This window comes from Neopsephotus bourkii, unplaced genomic scaffold (genome assembly GCF_033783945.1).
Source record: "Neopsephotus bourkii isolate Nb327-2 ecotype Australia unplaced genomic scaffold, CSIRO-AGI_Nbou_v1 NB_1820, whole genome shotgun sequence".
Classification (NCBI taxonomy): domain Eukaryota; kingdom Metazoa; phylum Chordata; class Aves; order Psittaciformes; family Psittacidae; genus Neopsephotus; species Neopsephotus bourkii.
Window position 1 is genome coordinate 422,081 of NW_026902293.1, and position 18,671 is coordinate 440,751.

The following is an 18,671-nucleotide window of genomic DNA, read 5'->3' on the forward strand; positions in this document are numbered from 1 at the left end:
ACTTGCTGACTCTATGGCTTCAAAGTCAGAAAGATTTGTGAGTAGTCAGGATTCATGTCATGATACAAATTTTGAGCCTCTTCTCTATTTAAATGCAACGTATGCTAGTTTTTCTAGTGTTCAGAGTCCATTTTAGTTTATCTATGTCTATTCAAATAAATAATTACCACCTACTTTATGGGCTGTAAATTTACCATGTATTCTAAATGAAAATTATGCTTGGTCTATCTGTGGAAGCTGGAACCTGAGGCAAGAAATGCTCCTCAATCCATTAGCATGCATTCTAAATAAAACTGGCCTGTGTTTGCTACAATGGGCAGTGAAAAAAAGAAAGTCCATTAGATACTGGAAATATTGTCTTTCTAAAACCAGCAGATTTTTATTTGCACAACAGCAGAAAATTGCAGTGGAACAGTGGGCGGTTCCAAATTGCTGGAAACTTTACAATGGCTTTTATGTTTAAACATAATTTAGCAGCTGTTAAAGGTCAGCACAAATCTTGTACTTTATCAGTATAAACGAAGTCTATAGCTGCCAAGAAAAGAATGCATTAAATAATGCAGTGATTATAATCTTGATTTTTTTCCCCATTCAGAAGTGAAAAGGACCCCTTAAGCAGTTTCATTTTTTTTCTCCTTATTTAAAATTGATAAAGTAAAACACTAATTAAATTATTTATACCAGAAATTTACTTACAGGGATGACACATTTTGTACACAAAGCAAGAAAAACATCTGACACATTGTATAGTGCCAGGTGCAGTTAAGAAAGTGTAATACAAGTCGGCATCTAGAGGCTAAAAACCCAACAAACTTGCTGCAATGTTTCATTATCAATTTTATTTTCTACCATACACCAAATGTACAGCACAGAACACAATTTTGTTGTTTTGATGTAAGAAATATTAATTGTATGAAGAAACAGTATACAAACTACTCCAAATTAAAAAATGCATACATCATTGCTCTTTACAAAAGGTCTAATTTACAGTATAGCTCATCAATGCATTTAAACACAAAAAAAAAAAAAAGGAAAAACAAAAAGAAAAAAAATCAGTGCACGTTACAAAACACATCAAGTACAAGGGAGGCAAATAAATACATACTTCACAGAACATCCTGAGCAAACAATCAAACACACATAAATTAACCTGAAGCCATAGTAAATCATAATAATAAATACATAAGTCAGTAAGAGATTTTTTTTACTTAAATAAAATATATAACAAATTTGTTAAAATATTTAGTAAATTAAATTTTAGTCTTTGTAATGAGTGAACTCATTTTGTATGCATTTAACAAGTATAACAAATGCTCGCTTTTTGTTTTTTTAGCAAGAACAATAACTTTAATAACAAATTTTTGTTTGGTGTCCTCCTATTTATATTAGACAGCACGTATGGTAGCTTTTGAAAAATCGATTTAAAAATAAACACAGCTTCTAAGAACATACATTTTCCCCTGTCTAAACTAGGATCGGAGAGTTGAATCAACCCTCAAACAAAAAGCAAGCCCCACCTAACGCAGAACAGTGACCACAGTGCATGAGAGTCGAATCACTTTTGAATAGTACTTTTGTGCAGGAACAGTAATAATATAATTGTATATGTCAAGCCTGTGAATGCCATCATATTCAATCTAGATATAAATGCGGCTAATAAAAATAAACACTTTCATTATAGCACGGAAAAATTAAACACACGCTAGATCCATGTATACATTTACACTGAGGCACATATGCACATGAGGTGTGTGTGCATACAAAAAAGGCAGTTTAGCTGGTTGTTTATACCTTTTTCTTAAAAAAAATAAATATAAAAAAAACTTCTGAAACAATGCTTAATTACTTACAATCCCTGAAATAGACATTGCCTCTGTTATAGCAACTGCTTCTTTCTGACAGATTCAGAAGTTCCTCATCCAAGCTAATCAGATACCGAGGCACATGCCAGCACCTCTGTGCAAGTGCTCATGTGTCCACACCTCCATCTGTCTGTATGCTCTGTAGCACTTGGTACCCTACCAAAAGACTGGTAACAAATTTAGAATCAGCCTAGCCTTAGTGAAGAAGGATGGAAGAAACCAGTCACAGTGTTGCTACTTTTCATTCAAAGGGAAAAGCAACCACCGTTGCTCTGGAGTGGTTTTATTCCTCTCCAGACCACTGCCTTCTCAGCTGCCGTTAAGTTCAAACCAGTATTAAATGCCATTTCAGGGGAGATGCGTTCGATTCATTATGAACAAAGCCTTCAGCCTGGGATGTGTTTGCATTTTTCAGATCCAAATCCATAGCAGTACTGGTCACTTGGTTAAAACCTCAACGTTTCGTACTAAAAAAGTACCAGTCCTATCAAATTATCCTTCTTGTTTAGAGATAATTGTCATTTCCCTCCATGAACTAATTCCGAAAAAAAACTGCAGTGGTAAAATAAATCTGAAGTTCTCTTGAAACATTTTAAATAATCATTCGCATAGGCTAAATCACACAGCCAAGTCAAGTGCTTTGCTGATTGCTATATTTCATTATTGCTAACGTATTCTTTAACACACTGTTTTCCAGCATACTGTGCTTTTAAGAGCCCGAGTTCCCCACTAGTGGGCACCATTTATCTTTTCATTCCATGTATCTTCACATCTCACGTTACTGCAAACACATTTCTGATACAAAGCCATTATAAAAAAGCAGGATGTGAGGAAAATAAAACTAGAACCACGGTTCAGTCATTTGTTACTTTCATAGGTTTTTTTTTTTCTTCCTGTACAAACCCAGCAAGTTATATAATTTACAGTATAACTTTCAGTCTATTTAAAATCCCATTGGAAAATAAATTAATAAACACATTTGTAAAAATATGGCAGGCCACAAAAATGCTGTTAAAAGATAAAAAAACCAACTCTTTGATTAGAAATAAATAAAAAATATAAAAAATAGTCGCACACACTTTTTACATTCACTTTACAAAAAACTGAGTGCAAAAGAAGAAAAAAAAAGGAATCGTACTGAAATAAATACAATATACTAACAGAGTGCATTGCTGTTAATACAAATAGTCTGTTGTGTTTTTATTCTTTTATTTTATTTTTTTTTATGTCAGCTGGGAAAAAAATTAGTGCAATGTTGCAATTGTAAATGCAGCATGGCAACCTACACCCCTTAGCAGTACATGAACTCCTAACAGATCCATCTGGAGTTTACTGCTGTTAAGTAATTTCTGTTGCCCAGCAGCTTTCACATCCTACACATGGATGCCCTTCACTGCCTGTTTGATACTTTCCAGCAGAGCTTTGCATTCGGGGGAATAGTCCCGTTCCAGATTGCTGTACATGTCTGTGAGTGTATTTACATATGCTTCAAAATTCTGCTCACTGATTGGCCCCTAAATGAAGACAAAACAGATTTTAATTGTAAGAGAGAAAATTAAGGCCAAGAAAACCCAAAGACCCAACCCCAAAACACGGAAAAGCAGTGATATGGCAACTGGGGAGAAGTCAGGGCAGCTGTCCAGATGAATGGAGGGGTTGTAGAAATTAAGAGAGTTTCATGTGCTGGGGGAACCACACAGTCTCCAAGCAAGAAAAGTGGTTGGAGATATTATTGTCAGTGTAACTTGCTTTTTATTGTGACCTGTTTGGCTCTGAGATTGTGGCTGACATCCCCTTAACTGTCCTCATGTAATCTCCCAGTGGCACTCTTGAAACTGGGCAAGGGTACTGTAACTCTAAAAACCCAAGTGCCTTTGTGGGTTTGGCCTGTGCTTGCAACTAAGACATAGAGGACATGGAGTTTTGAGAAAGTAGAGCTTTGTTGGCTCCAGAAGAATCACTTGTAGAAACAGGTTAAAGTTTTGATCTACAAGCAGAGTAAATAAGGATTCTTTGTGTGAAGTTTTCACTCTTTGTGCAGGATGGACAGACAGAGAGGGATGAGGGAAAAGCCTTGTCCTGCACATATGAAACAGCAGAGATAACAGGGCTGGTTCAGTCCTGGAAGAAACTGTGCTTGCTATCACACAGATTTCATGATCTAGCATCTCTGCAAAGTAAATTAGCCTAAAAGAGCTCTCTTCTAATGCAGCTCCAGTGTTCCTGCTGGTCCCTGGGCTTGCTCATCTGCTTCAAGTGCTGGCAAAACAGTCTCAAAGAAGGTGCGAAGCTGATGGCTGTGGTCTTACCATCTGTGGAAGCTGAATGTCAGCGAGGCTGGAGATGAGAGCTTGGCTAAGGCCAGCTAACTCCTTCAACAGACTCTCGTTGTTCTGCTCTATGAGTTTGTTCTCTTCTTCTATTGTTTTCAAATTGCTCTCCATAGATGTGATCTAAAAGACACAGGCAGGTACAAACAAACAGACTCTTAGCAGCACTGCAGCTGCAGTTTGAACTCCAAAAGGCAGTAGGAAGAGGGGCAACGATGGATCTAAAACTCAGGTATGTTCTTTTTAGGATAATTATAATTTCCCACCGAATATTCAGAGCAAGGAAAAGGTTGTATTTGCTCTGAACTGATGGACTCTGATGCTGGTTCACAAAGAAACCTTGTGGCAACAAGGCACTGGAGAGTGCTGGGCACTGGGAGGAAGGAATTGAGCTCAGGTTGGAAGGTGACTGAGGAGCTGGGATGGAGAGTGTGGCTTTAGGGCTGGTGGAGGGGAGGAGAAAGGTGGCTGATGTTTACATTGCTGTCCTGCATCTGCATCGTCCCTGTTAATCAACTACAATAGAGAAGTCATGGGTATTAGCTGTCATGCTACTTTCCTGCCCTGCTCTTGGAGGGAGGGTAGAGGTGTGAGATGGATGGGATCAACAACAGGACTGCACTGGAAACAGTAGGAGAAAAATAGAGTGCAAAGGAAACTGAGTAGTTGAGTGCACACCAATCATCGCAAAGATGATGTCCAACCAACAGAATGGAACCCAAGGTTTTGGAAAGAGCAGGAAAAAGGGTCCAAAGTAGCAAAATGATATATTTTTAGCATGAGCCCACTGGGAATATATTCAGCCCTGAAGGCTTGTATGTCAAAAGCAGTGCTGAAAAGCAGAAGGCATCAGTGGCTGGGTATGGTTCCCTGCTGCCCATCTCCTTGCCCTGCAGCAGGCAGCGGGGCAGGGCAGAACCACGGACTGCCATCCCTGTGCCCGGCCACAGTTCCACAAGGCACAGAGAGACGGAGTCACGTCCACAGCTGTTATACCCACCCCGTCCTTGTTAGGTTCTCTGCACTGCTTAAATGTCTCTTGCTGTGGACACTTCTCTTCCTTACACACTGTGACACAGCAAAACAGTTCCCAGGGATCCCTTGTCAGCCTGAAATCCACTACAGCCACTCCTTTGGAATGTGCTTGCAGCATCGTGGCCTAACACCTGCCCAGGCTAGGTTATAAGCAATAGAGGAAACCAGGTAGGGATGTGTTGCTTCAGCTGTAGCTCAGTTCAGGCTTTGCTGGTCAGACTGCCTTCACCAGAGAGCAAGTCTGAGGATAAGAAATCTGACTGCATAAATTGTGCAATGTCTGTGCAAACAGCATAGTGATCACCAGAGAGAACTGAAATAAGTGTCCTGATAAACACCACCCTCCACACAGTGCAATTTGGGATAGACATCCCCACAACCTTTGCAGTGTGGAGCCTGATCCAGTATAGGTGCTATACACTTCACCCACATTTAGAGCATACACACAGTGGTTATTGCAAAAATATTAATCAACACGTACATTCCAGTGTGGTACAAATAAAGAGGAGTATGGTTACACTCAGCTTGTTTTAGATCAGTTTAAACTTATATTCAGTTGCCAGATCTCATTTAGGAACTTTATTCTTAAACTCTTATTCCTAAAATACTGACTAAGCTTCAGCTCTTGCTTTTACCTGCTTTGCCCAGGTGAATTCCCAGGTGCATTATAGGAGCCCATGTGGGGATGAGCATATTCAGCTCACTCTGTAGAACCACTATCAGCATCTTAAAGCCAATTTAATCTCTCCAGTATAAAAAAGAATGACAGAGAATGACTCTTTCTCATAGCTCACTTCAAACTCCTCTGCTACACAAATTAACAAAAGGCATCCTTTCTTTACCAGGTGTTACCTGGAGGCAAAATTCAAACTGTTTGAATAACTGACAGTGGGTGAACTGAACTAGGGAGATTTTCTTAGTGACACATAAGAACAAAGTCAACTTCTATTAAGAGTTATAGTGTGCAGGTAAGAGGCAATATCCTCCCTAAAAAGCACAGTCACGGGATTCTGTACAGTTTGGTCAACAAAGAAAAATGGATGTTTTGTTTGGTAAATATGGTTTTTCTGCTTGCCAAAATTAGCTACAAACTACACTGAATTTGTCATTCACCAGATCTTTAAGACAATAGCCAGGAATCTGGTGCTTATTTACAGATAACAAACAAAGAGAAACTTGACAAAAGGGCATATAGGACTTTGGTATTTTTAAGTGCCATGGAAGGACGGAAAACAAGTGTGCAGGAAACTAGCTATGTGTAAGCATGAATTTGCACAGCATGTCATTATTGATTTTGCTTAAGTGTAGCATAAGAAAAGGTAAAACTTTCATGTCAATGTCATACCTGGGTTTGAAGTTTCATCATGTCAGCTTCAATTTTAAGATTGGATTCATTCAGTTCTTTTATTTCCTCATCCAAGTGTCTAATTTCTTCATCACTCTCAATACCTGCAAATCATTGAAAATACCAATATCAGATTTAAAGTCCACATATAAATGGATGTATTAGCAACAAACTGCATTACCTTTTACCAATCAAGAGGAAGATAACAAGCTTTTGATCAAATGATTGATCCTTAAATTATCTTAGAATCATAGAATAGTTAGGGTTGGAAAGGACCTTAAGATCATCAAGTTCCAACCCCCCTGCCATGGGCAGGGACACCTTGCTCTAAACTGTATTGCCCAAGGCCTTGTCCAACCTAGCCTTGAACACTGCCAGGGATGAAGCATTCACAACCTCCCTGGACAACCTATTCCAGTGCCTCACCACCCCTTATAACTTTTTGGTAATTGTTCCTGTACACTTGGGTTAGCAAAATTGCCCAAGTTTTGCACAGATACTAAACCATGTAGTATTGAAGTTAAGGAGAAGAGTCAATTTTTGCTCACAATATTTATACCTTCTTACCTTAGTCATCAGACAGCTAAGTCCTCCTGATCTGTAGCTAATAATTTATTAGTAATAACAATACAGAAAGCATCTCCAAATAAAAAAATGCTCTAATACAAGATGAGAGCATATCTTTAATGCTGAGATATCATGATGTAAATGAGAATTTTTTATAATCTCTTATGCAAAGATTTTATTATTCAAGATTTGTTATTGCGGGAGACAACTGAAAGGACTGAGAATTAATGCCAGAATGGCACAAAGGGGCATAAGTATAAATGGGAGTCAGGGCCCTTCTATCTAAATAAATGTCATCATCTTTTACAAATCTCCTTACCGCCACTTGCTTTAAGCTTGATAGTCATTAATTCTTCCGAAATTTTGCCCTTTTTTATGGTTTGTGCATTCAGAGGACAACCAGACAGGCTGAAACGGATAGGAAAAAAAACATTAGCACCCACTTGAAAATGGCAACAATCCTTTCAGGAAATATTATCATGCACTTGGACAGACCTTTGTACGTAAGGTCATATCAGTATCTCCATTATAGCATAGCTTCGGAGGATGACAAAACTCATAAAGAGCCATTTAACTGTATATTCCAGCTTGAAAATTGGCACAGAAATCTCAGCCTATAAGCAAACAACTCTTAAGTACATTTCAGAATAATCAAAATAGCGGTGCCAGACACTGTTATGTGAAGATGCATTTACAGAATTCTTGAAGTTCTAACACTTACAAATAAAATCTCTTTATTGTTTTTATTAATGGCTCGTGCTCCAGAGGAGAGGGCCAACGTGGGTCCTTTAAAATGGCAAATTTACAATCCTAAAAATATTTGGTTAGTGGGACGATTTCCACAGTGTACAACTATTGCATCATTTTTTTGATATGTAATAATGATCAATACAATAATAATTCTGAATACACCCTATAGGCTGTAATAGCTTTTTTGAATGGTTCTATTATATAGTCAGTTTGCTTTTTAACCACTGTTCACGTTAAAGTACATTTTGCTATTTCAAAGCTTACAATTTCATCAACTGGTAATTATCTGAAGCAATTTTTATAGCCCACTAAAGGGCTAAGATGAATTGCACTGTCTTAATACTATCTTTATAAATAACAAAGCAGAAATACACATATGCTGAAGAACTGGCAGAGAGATTTGTATTCAGATGTAGCCAAGTAAGGAGTGAAGAAAAAATTTGTTCCACAGGAAAAAGGTTAATTTTTGTGTAAAAACTAACCCAAAAAATCCTAGCAGACATGGTGTTTCCACATTCAGAAAAAAAAGAAAATGATCTTTGCAGGTTAAAGTTACCTTCACACTTGTCTGGTTAAAAGTTACATAGGAAAGATGCTAATTCTCCAGTTTTAATATTCTGCTTTAGTATCTCTGTTCAAAGCAGACAACTAACTGGAAGAATGTCTGAAAGCCATGGTTTTCTTATGTTTCAGATCTCCTTGGAAAGGATATCATTTCGTAAAGCTATATTTACTTCCTTATTTTAACTAGCATGATCTTGAGTGTGTTCCAGTATTATGTAGGACAGAAATCATCTGTAGGATGTGTTGCAAGCAGACAGCATACTATTTATGTTATTTGCTTAATTAGCACCAGTTTAGAGTAATGTCCTGATGTAAAGATTTTAACATGAGATTACAAAGTCAGGGTAAAACTGGACTCTGAATTTTTTCATGTCACTTTGTACATTCGTGTATTGGGTAAGTTGCTTCAGAGTGTAAGAAAGCAAGCAAAGGAGGTATAGAATGTAGACTTTATTCCTTCTGCAGACAGAATGCCAAATATTGCCAGCTATTAATTCAGATTCTATAGACAGATTCTTTACGTAAATATTGACTGAATGTGGTCAAATGTTTTTACAATGATATATAAAATCACGGTGTTTATTATTACTTATGTATGGTTATATGTGTGATTCCTGCTTAGGGTAGTTTCTTTGTTAGATTGTTGTAAATTCAAACTTATGCAATCCATGTTTATTTCTTTGTGTGGCTATAGCTACTTAAATACAAAATTTATAAAAACAGCTTTTCTACTGGTAGAAAGGTGAAATTAACACAGCCACTGCCCTTATTAACTGTTTTCTGCTGACATTTCAACAATATTTGCAGTTTCTGTAAAAGATATACAGCTATTTGCTTAGGAAAGAACTCTTAAATTTTAAGCTGTACAGACACTGTGGTAATCTGAAGAAAAGTCCTGGGAACATGGAAGAAGAGGTTAAAAGTTGATTCCAGCTCTCTGAAAGTTATTCTGATCTGTATTATTTCAGCTGTAATGTAAACTATGTTGTTACTCAGCACAATTTATTCAGACTATAACCTCACATGTTGCCAATTCAACAGTGGAACATTAAGGAAAAATGAGAAGAGAAAACACAAAATTATACCTTCTGTGGGTGACAAAAACATTATTAACATGACCCAGTCCGTTGCAGCCTGGCAAAGGACAGTGTGGCAGCTCTTGTTTGTTCAGTTTCCAGGATAGTGAAGACCCATTGACAGGACTCTCCTTCTGTCTCTTGGCAGCCAAAGGACAACCAGAAGCAGTGCGATGAGAAGTGTATTTACCTGATATGTGACCTTGGCCATCACAGCCTATGACTGGGCATCTACAGAAACACAACAAAAAAACCCATTTTCACTGGAGAGAGCAAGCAAAGACAGTCTCAAGAAAGCCTGAGAAAATAATTTCAGGTGCCTGTGCCACTTTGCGATAACGGATTAAGACTTGGTCCTTGGTGGCACACTGTACCCGAGCGTCTAATTCACATCAAGCTAAATTGTGGGGGTTCAGCTAATTTTAAGATTAGGAAATGTCAAATACAGTTGGACAGCCTAAGAAAATAAAACATTCATTTAGATAGTATTTTACCAGGAAAGAAAATTCAATTTCTATCACAGGCAGTAAATCACACTTCTTAAAGTGTATGGAAAGTCAGCATCTCTCCTCTCTATCTAGGTTTCTGCTATGAAACAGAGACAGGTACCTGTACGTGGAAAACTTGTATCAATTCATGCAAACACTTGCAAAAGAAAGGTTTGTGATTTTTTTGTGCTGCTCTGTCAGTATTATGTAGCTTCTCCTGTGTCATTAGCAAGTATTAAAAACAATTAAATCTTCATATCTACATTCTGTCAGCTATAGTTTACTGATTTTAAGGGAATATGTATTCAAGCCATTAATGTAGTGATCTCTATTAGTTTCCAGGTTTCACTTTAAGTGAAATTTTAATTTATACGTAGAGAAAAGACATGAGACTTGCATATATTTGAATTCTCTGGAATATGATTTGAACATGTCACTCTGATTTAATTAACTGACATGTTTCACTACAGGGAGAAATAATTTGTTTTCCTCTGGTTTGCCGATTTTTTTCAACCAAGTGGCATTTTCTTAGCACTGTTTAAAGTAATTGGAACAATGCAAACAGGGATAGCAGGTGCTCTTCACTGTTCAATCTCCAAGGTGATGGACTTCACCAGCTTCACTAGAAGCAGAAATGCTTGGTTCAGCTCCAGCTCTAGGCCCTATTCTCTCATGGCTGGGGTATCTCCTATGATCCCTCAATTCCTGAGCTCTTATGGGCTTTTTTTCCCTCTTTGTTGGAGTGCTGCTTTTGTACTCACTTAAGTTCAGGGTCTTCTTTTTCTTCCTTGGTAGGAGTCACTTTGATACCTCCTTTCCTGGCACGAGGACAACCAGATAAGCTGAAAGAAACACACAGAATGAAAACTACTTTTTTCTGCTGCTGCTTGCCAAGATCCCTGAGCTCTGTAGCCCCGTGTGCTGGATTACCTTCTGTGGGATGCATAGTTCCCTGTCACGTGGCCAGAGCCATCACAGCCAGGTGTCGGGCACCTATAGAATAATACAGAGAGCTTACAAAATTCAGCTTCCAAAACACAGAGCAAATGTGCATATATTTTCCCTTTTTTTGTAGGGCGGAAGAAAGAACAGCAGAGCTTTGCTGCATAATTAAAGCAAGGTTTTGCTGATTTTCCCTTAAATGAGCAGACTCCTTTCATATACTTTTTCTTTTATAACAGAGTTTTAGTAAGAAATATGAAATATATTGCATATCATGTGTAGATTTAATTAGTTTATAACAGTTTGCACCAAACGTTTTTACTTGTATATGATCAACATTAAAAAAAAAGAGAAAAAAGCAGCTTGATATAGATCTATTTGTAAATTTACCGTTAGGTGTTTGTTTGCTATTCTTCTGATGTTTTCAGGTACAGATATAAATAAGCACTTTGCCAGTATTTACAGAAGGGAAAACAGAAAGAAAGAAACAGTTTCTCTTTTGGTCATCAGTAAATGATAGCCAGAATCTGAATTTAGTAATCTGTATATTCTACCACTGTAAGCATATGACAGGACCAGATCTTTCTAGCACTAAATTCAATTGGGTATTCAGCTTGGCAATTGAATTATACTTCAGTCTCATAGTTAAGGGGTTTCTGTGTGTGTGTGTGAAGCAAACAAGCATTTTTAAGTCTGAATGTTTAATACTAAAACATCCATACAATGACAAGAAACAAACCTGCCTTTTACTCTGTTTTTGCCAGTGGTTTGGGAGAGTGGCCTTGCTGCTCGTATATGAAAAATGTGCTCCAAAAGCCTACTGGATTCAGTAGATCTTTCTGCTGACTTTTGTGTGGTTTGGAGCGGGGCCTTACTGGTAGCACCTTCCTTATAAGAAGTTCTTTTTTTTTCCCATTAATTCATTTATTTATTTTATTTAAGGCTATTCTATTTTTTGTGGGGCTTTTTGGTTTTGTCTTATGGTTTGGTTTCAATTTTGTTGGTTGGTTGGTTAGTTTGTTTTTTTTTTTTTTAAGAGAAGAGAAATACCTCAGCACACAAATCAGCACAAAAACCAAAATATCTACCTTCTACCTTTAAAAATCATGCCAGCCATTTCTATGTTTCTGTATTATACAGTGCAAAGTTCTTATTCTAAGCATCCTTAGGGGCGTTCTGAATGCTATGCTTTTTACAGAGTATCAGAATTACAGAAAGTTGTGGCAAATAATCTTGTACTGAACCATTACGGAAACTTGCATTGTTCAGTACTCTTTTAAGGGTCTCAGTTGTTACTGTATCTTTCCTGATGGGTGATTTAATCTAGTCATTGGTAGACTGCCATGGGAAACACCTACAAATAGAATTGTAATAGCACATCTGAGTGTGCAGGTGTACCTCTTCACAGAATATTTAAAACTATTTTTCTGTGAACAATTAATTTGTCAAAAATGTGATTTCTTTTGGACATGACCAAATTTATTCACCTATTCAAGTAGAATTCAGCAAATAATTTCAATTGAAGAAAAAGGAGACTTTTTTTTCCCTAAACATAATGTCAAAACATTTCATGATGACATTTTCTGAACAAAATATTTTGGCAGAATGACATGCCTCACAGTGACAGCAAAGGTAGAGGTGTGGGTTGCAGATTGCCAGATATGCTCAACTGTGTAGAGCTTAATGTTGACCTGTTTAAGTGTGGGACAAAGACTGGGCACAATGTCATGTGGAGCAGGCAGCAAGGGCAGATGTCTGGAGAGTGAGAATGCTCACAAGCAAATCCAGAATATCAGCCAAATACTATGGGTATTAATTTTGGCTACTTGTTTTATCAGATGATCACAGATGGAAGTTGTCTGCATAGACTAGACATGGACTTTAATTCAGTAAGAGCTCTCTGTGGGAGAATCAAAGTGTTACAGACTCCAAAAAGACACAGAACTAAATTTAAATCTCCCCATCTGTATTTATCACTTCTGGCACCACACAGATTTCACAACCAGATCAGGGTCCAAGGTATTCTTGAGGTCATTAAAGGTTTGAGGCTGAGATTTTATCTATACTGATGATATTTCAGGTGGGCTACTGACAAATTAACAAGAAGATTCACTAGCAAGACTGCTAAGCTTGATCACTGGGTTGGGTTTTCTGAATATTGGTTATATCTTTGTATGGACTGTGAAATTCCACAATACAAGATACACCAACAAAGTATTGCCTTATAGTCAGTAATACTGTGAATCTTCATCAGCTTTTAACTAGCTGATGATGAGTTTGGACTAGTGCCCCAGCTTAGGAAGTCATCCCCTCTTATGGATTCCTGTGCAGAGCCAAGAAAATCAGATTCACTTTGGGGGACCAAAGGCCTCAAGAGCTCTAGGTAAAAGGTGTCAACTCTCAAGTGGATGTAGGTTAGAGATTCTTTTACAATTAATTTTTTTTTTTTTTTTTTTCCCCAAGAACAAGTCTCTCAGTTATTTCACATAGAAATTCTAGTAACTGTGCATCGTGTACATGCAATTTTTTCCCCTTCTCTAAGAGGGTTGCTTTGTCTTTAAATAGATGAACTACAGTTGCACATAAAATTGGTACACTATGCTGCAGATCTAGGAGCCTTTCTGGTACTTTTAGTGCCTAGAAAGATCACAGGGATGGTTGTAATTAACTGTAGTTAGCTGTAGTTAAGCCAACTGACCATAGAGGTCAGCTAAGAAAACTACTGAATGAAGTATGTCATGCTGCCTAGGCAGTATGCATCAGTATCTATATGTTGTGTGAAACCTATTGAGAAGAACTGTTAGATCTCTCCTGAAAAATGGACAGTGCAACAAACATGTCTAAGGATAGGACTGATTACTTATTCTTCAAATTTTCTGAACTGCAGGTAAATATCGTAAATATCTTTCTAAAGCATACTTTTAAAATTCTTTAAGGCTCGATAAGCAAGCTCTTTGATGAAATAGGATAATCAACCATAATTATCCCTCACAGCTATAAAATCTGAGTCGCCACCAATTTTGGTGTGGTTTAATTTGACCACTTTAGATTGCTCTGTGCAGTAAGAATCCTCAGATAAAATATTTTTTGAATCTGAGTCAAAGGCTCGATTTCTGAACAGATCTTCCTTATTTCCAAACTGTAGATCACATGGAAGCCTTGTATCTTTGCTGGCTTAGAGTTTCGTAATTAATGCCAAAATCATATCTTGATTCTGGCAAATTAAACGTGAATAACATTTGGAAAAAATACACAGCTTTTTCATATTCCTGCCTAACTACATGGGAGTATTTTTGTGGCCTTATTCTATGAGCATTTATGCCCTCTGCTCACATAGCAATAGTAAAATTAACTATTGATATCATATAGCATACCAGTGCAAGCGCGGTTGCAGTTTTTGGCATAAGATTCCATTTAGGCAATATTTATCAGAAGCAGAGTTTTGTTTAAAATATCACCTGAACTATGTTCACAGGAGCTGAAATAAAGTGGTATGCTCATAGAAAATAATTTTATTTAGCCCTTTTTCTTTTTGCGAATTGTCTATGAACAGATTTTGATTTTTGCTCTTTTTCTAGTTAATTGAAATTAAATGCTAAGTGCGTTATGCAACATATTTCTGTCTGTGAAATGTCCATGAACTTTGACTTTGCCTTTCACAACTCACTTATTATACATGTCGTACAGTGTGCAGTTTGTCATTTAAGTCATATGCTGTTGCTCCTCTTTCCTTATGGCATGACCAAAACTCTAGAAGCTTTAGTGGAAAAATAACCATATTGGTATGCAAATTTCCTTGTTCACACATGAATATGGGGGGGGGGGGCTGCATGAAGAGCAACTATTCAAAATATTTGTGTGAGTGTCTATGTATGGCAGAAAGCCAACAAAAGCAGGGACAAATATATATGACTCAGCAAACGATTTCAAATTTGTCAGCATTTTTGCAAGTCATTTCCTTGCTTTTTGTGCTGCTCCTTTTAAAACAAGCTAAACCTGAGTTTTATACCTTTGAGACTCAGCAATGGAAAAACTGAAGCACTGTGCCAATGTGTCAGTTTACCTACTGGCTTTGGGAACTGCTTTGAACAGCTGCCCGTACAAATGGCCTTTCTTTGCCATTTTGCTGCATCTCCACTAGGTTCAACTCTGCAACTACCATCAATTCAGCATTTTGTTTATAATACAAGTTGACAGACTAGGGAATAAGACTACTAACAGATGATCTGTGGAAGTTAAACACTGAATCAAAGGTAAATGTAGTCACTTCTGCTATAAATACCATCAGAACAGCTTAATAGTGCCATGATCAAAGTTTATTTTCTTCTATCTGGTCTAAGGATGAACCTAAAGGACATAAAGGACAGTCACAGGATTCTCCCCTTTTTACATGTATTCATGAGTTTTTCCAAGCCATCTATTATGTGATCCAATTTACAAGTTGCAGAGGGAAAGCTATGAAAGAACTCTAATTATGCTTTCCTCTTCCCCACATCCTTATTGACAAAGCCAATTCAATAACTAGATGACTGGTTGCCAGTGCCTCTCTTGACTACAGATTTTTGAAATATTCATATGTCCCTATACATCTGTCTATATAGCAGAGCCTGCACAGTCCTTTTGTAAGTGACATTTCATGGTGAGAATTATGCCAGCACAAAATCATATGACTTGATGTCTGCTTCAGTGACATTAAACTCATAGTATATGGTAATGAATGATAAAAAATGATTTTCAGGAGTTGTCTCATTTTTAGACTTATTCTAACTAGATTTATTATAACTAAATAATTCTGAGTTTATTCTAACTGGATCAGACTAAGTTAATTGCCAGATCAGTTTCCCACATTAGGTATTTTCTATTTCTCTCTGATTCAGAAATAATATAGAATGGCAACTCTCCTAGAGTTTACAGTTTTTCCCCAGGTCCTGGTTTATTCATGAAAATGAAGCTTTACATAAATGAAAAAGAGAAATAGAGAAGAGTGAGCTCTTTTTCCCTCAAAAGCTTTCAAACTACTTCAAGTTTTAGACAAAGGTTTGATGGAACTCAGAGCAATTAAAATGAACAACTGCATTAATGTTGGGAACATGTTGATCGAAGATAAATTACAATAACATCTGTGCTATTATCAACACTTACTTAAGCTCCTGCGAGTTAGCAGCCATGAGGGATTTTAATGTCTTGTCAGCTAATGGGCATCCAGAAACGCTGAAAAAAAACCCGATGTAAAATGTTTTACTAAAACAGAACCTTTTTTTGTTTTCCTCAAACAGCAACATCCAGACACTCTATGACTTAAAACGGGAAAAAAGAAATCCTCAAATATTCACTCTTGGCAAAAGAGGAGCTGTCAGTATCAGGCTGTAGTTCTTAAATTACTGGAAAGATACATGGTTAGGGCTAAAGGTTAATAAGCCCTGTAAAATTTTGCATGGGGAAGCACTGGGACACAGACTTCTGCCTTTCTGTTATCTACATGAAAGGCAGGTGGGGCACCTGCTCTATGTGGCTCAGAAAAAGCAGCAACAGCTTCCAACCTGCTCCCAAAGGGAAAGAGAAGAGGTTATTATTTCAACCCCTTGGTTGACAGTTGCCTATTCTGAGGAAAATATTTAACATTCACAGATTATGTTATCAGATCTATCAATTTCAAAGCTTTTCATAGAGATATCTGCAGAAACAAAGCCATTCATAAAGATACCTGAAGAAACTTCATTTAAAATCTCATGTACCAGCATCTGTACAGAGAATTCTTGTACAGATAGGAAAATGCAGACTTTACTAAATGACTATCTGTAGTTCTTAACTGAGAAATGAAGCTACAGCAATAAGCATATGCTGTATCCATCAGTCAATTGAGTCCAGACCTTCAGAAAATATTGCAAAACCAGGAAAACCAGGCACATTTCTGTACGCATTATTTTCTACAAATTACTTTTGAATATTCATTCATGGGTAGTATAAAAATATTCAAAGATTACAGTAGCTAAAAATAGCTCTATTTCCTGTTTTAGGCTTCCTGTTGTTTCTTACCTGCGGTGTGAGGCATAGTTTCCTGTTACATGACCGCTACCATCACATCCTGGAGTTGGACAACTATGCAAAGAACATGCAATTAGAAATTAGAACATATATAAGACACCACATCGCTCACCCTATGTTGCAGTGAATGATGTAATGGTCCTTAGGGCAATTATGTTTATCTATACACATCTCAAGACTGTCATGACATTGCAGAAAACGAGTAAAATTTATGTTACACTTCTAGTTTTCAATTACTACTTGAAGCATAGATGGAAAATAAATTCCTATTTCTACTATACAAGTAAGTCAAAATGTTTGGGGTTTTTTCATCTATGTAACATGAAACCACCATGCTTTGCATAAATGTTTTGGATTACTAATTGGGTTCTTAAAAGGACAGTTTCATTACTGGTACCAACTTTTGACAGCAGTTCATAAACATTAGGGCTGATCTCCCTATAACACAAGCCAGAGAAAAGTAATATCCAAAATAATTCCCTTGAGTTCTGACTAAAATAATGCACCTTCTTTAAAAACACATCCAATATTTATTTGCTGACATAAGTGAGAAATTATGTGTTACGGTTGCAGAATGGACAGAACACGTGTTGTGGTTTCAGCTGGGTTAGAGTTAATTTTTTTCCTAGTGGCTGGTGCAGTGCTGTATTTTGGATGTTAATAGCACATTGATATTAGGAAGGAGTAGAACCAGGACAGCTGACCTGAACTAGTCAAAGGGGTATTCCATAACACAGCATGTCATGCTTGGTCTATAAACTGGTGGAGTTACCTAGAAGGCACTGATCACTGCTCAGGTCAAGCTAGGTATTGGTCAGTGTGATGAGCAATTGTACTGTGCAGCACTTGAGGGCTTTAAGATTTTTGTTTTGTGTTGGTATTTGTGTTGTTTTATCCCTCTCTTTATAAATTTCCTTTTATTTCTATTATTGTTATTATTATTATTATTGTTATTATTATTATTATTGTTTTATTTTATTTCAATTATTTAACTGTTCTTATCCCAACACACTTTTTTTACCTTTTCCAGTTCTCCTCCCCATCCTGAATGGGGTGAGAGGGGAGTGAGTGAGTGGCTGAGTGGTACTTAGTTGCCAGCTGGGTTAAACCATGACGACATCAAGCTCATATAGCTTAATTACAGAATGGGTGCAAAAGTTCTCCAAGATATTTCTTATCTGAACTGAGAAGTGATAAGAGGTGAGTGATAACATATATATTTAGCAGGACAGATAGGCTCACTTATATATGATTATATCACACTTCTTTTTCCAAGAGATGGAAATATGTTTGACTTGGGGAAGATGTTATAGCTTCTGTTTTGACTCAGCCCTTCTTCTGTCATAGCACTGAGCTCATTTATCAAACTTGGATAGAGTTCTCTGCAAGAGGGCAAAGATAGCAAGAAATGCAATTTGTGCATGGAGGGAGAGAGGGAAATTAATTAATTATACCTTTCTACAATATTCTAAAGCACCAACCCTGCAAAGTCACTTTATAAAGAGCTGCGTTTCTTTCACTGGGCACTTGGATAAGAAGGGCAAGCAGAAGCTGTACAAATACTTCTAGCTAGCACTTCATACCAATGAGTAAGGAGTATTGATATCCCAGCCTGGCTATTTTCTCTGAGCTGGCAGAGTGTTAGGAAGTTTTTCAAATCTGTTAAA

The 18,671-nt window shown here is 37.2% G+C and overlaps 1 protein-coding gene across 6 annotated transcripts in view; it reads right to left on the reverse strand.

Annotated features, from left to right (window-relative positions):
• Positions 1 to 819: 819 nt before the first annotated feature.
• ST18 (ST18 C2H2C-type zinc finger transcription factor) overlaps positions 820 to 18,671 on the reverse strand; it is a 170,516-nt gene continuing 152,664 nt past the window's right edge. For all 6 annotated transcript variants that reach the window (XM_061343075.1, XM_061343076.1, XM_061343077.1 and 3 more), the window contains 9 exons: positions 16,996 to 17,058; positions 16,102 to 16,170; positions 10,948 to 11,010; positions 10,779 to 10,859; positions 9,539 to 9,760; positions 7,459 to 7,547; positions 6,573 to 6,676; positions 4,172 to 4,315; positions 820 to 3,376 (listed from right to left, as the gene is read on the reverse strand). In XM_061343075.1, the coding sequence (XP_061199059.1) occupies positions 3,236 to 3,376; positions 4,172 to 4,315; positions 6,573 to 6,676; positions 7,459 to 7,547; positions 9,539 to 9,760; positions 10,779 to 10,859; positions 10,948 to 11,010; positions 16,102 to 16,170; positions 16,996 to 17,058 (976 nt within the window). In that variant the 3' untranslated portion in view covers positions 820 to 3,235. The remainder of the gene's footprint in view (positions 3,377 to 4,171; positions 4,316 to 6,572; positions 6,677 to 7,458; positions 7,548 to 9,538; positions 9,761 to 10,778; positions 10,860 to 10,947; positions 11,011 to 16,101; positions 16,171 to 16,995; positions 17,059 to 18,671) is intronic.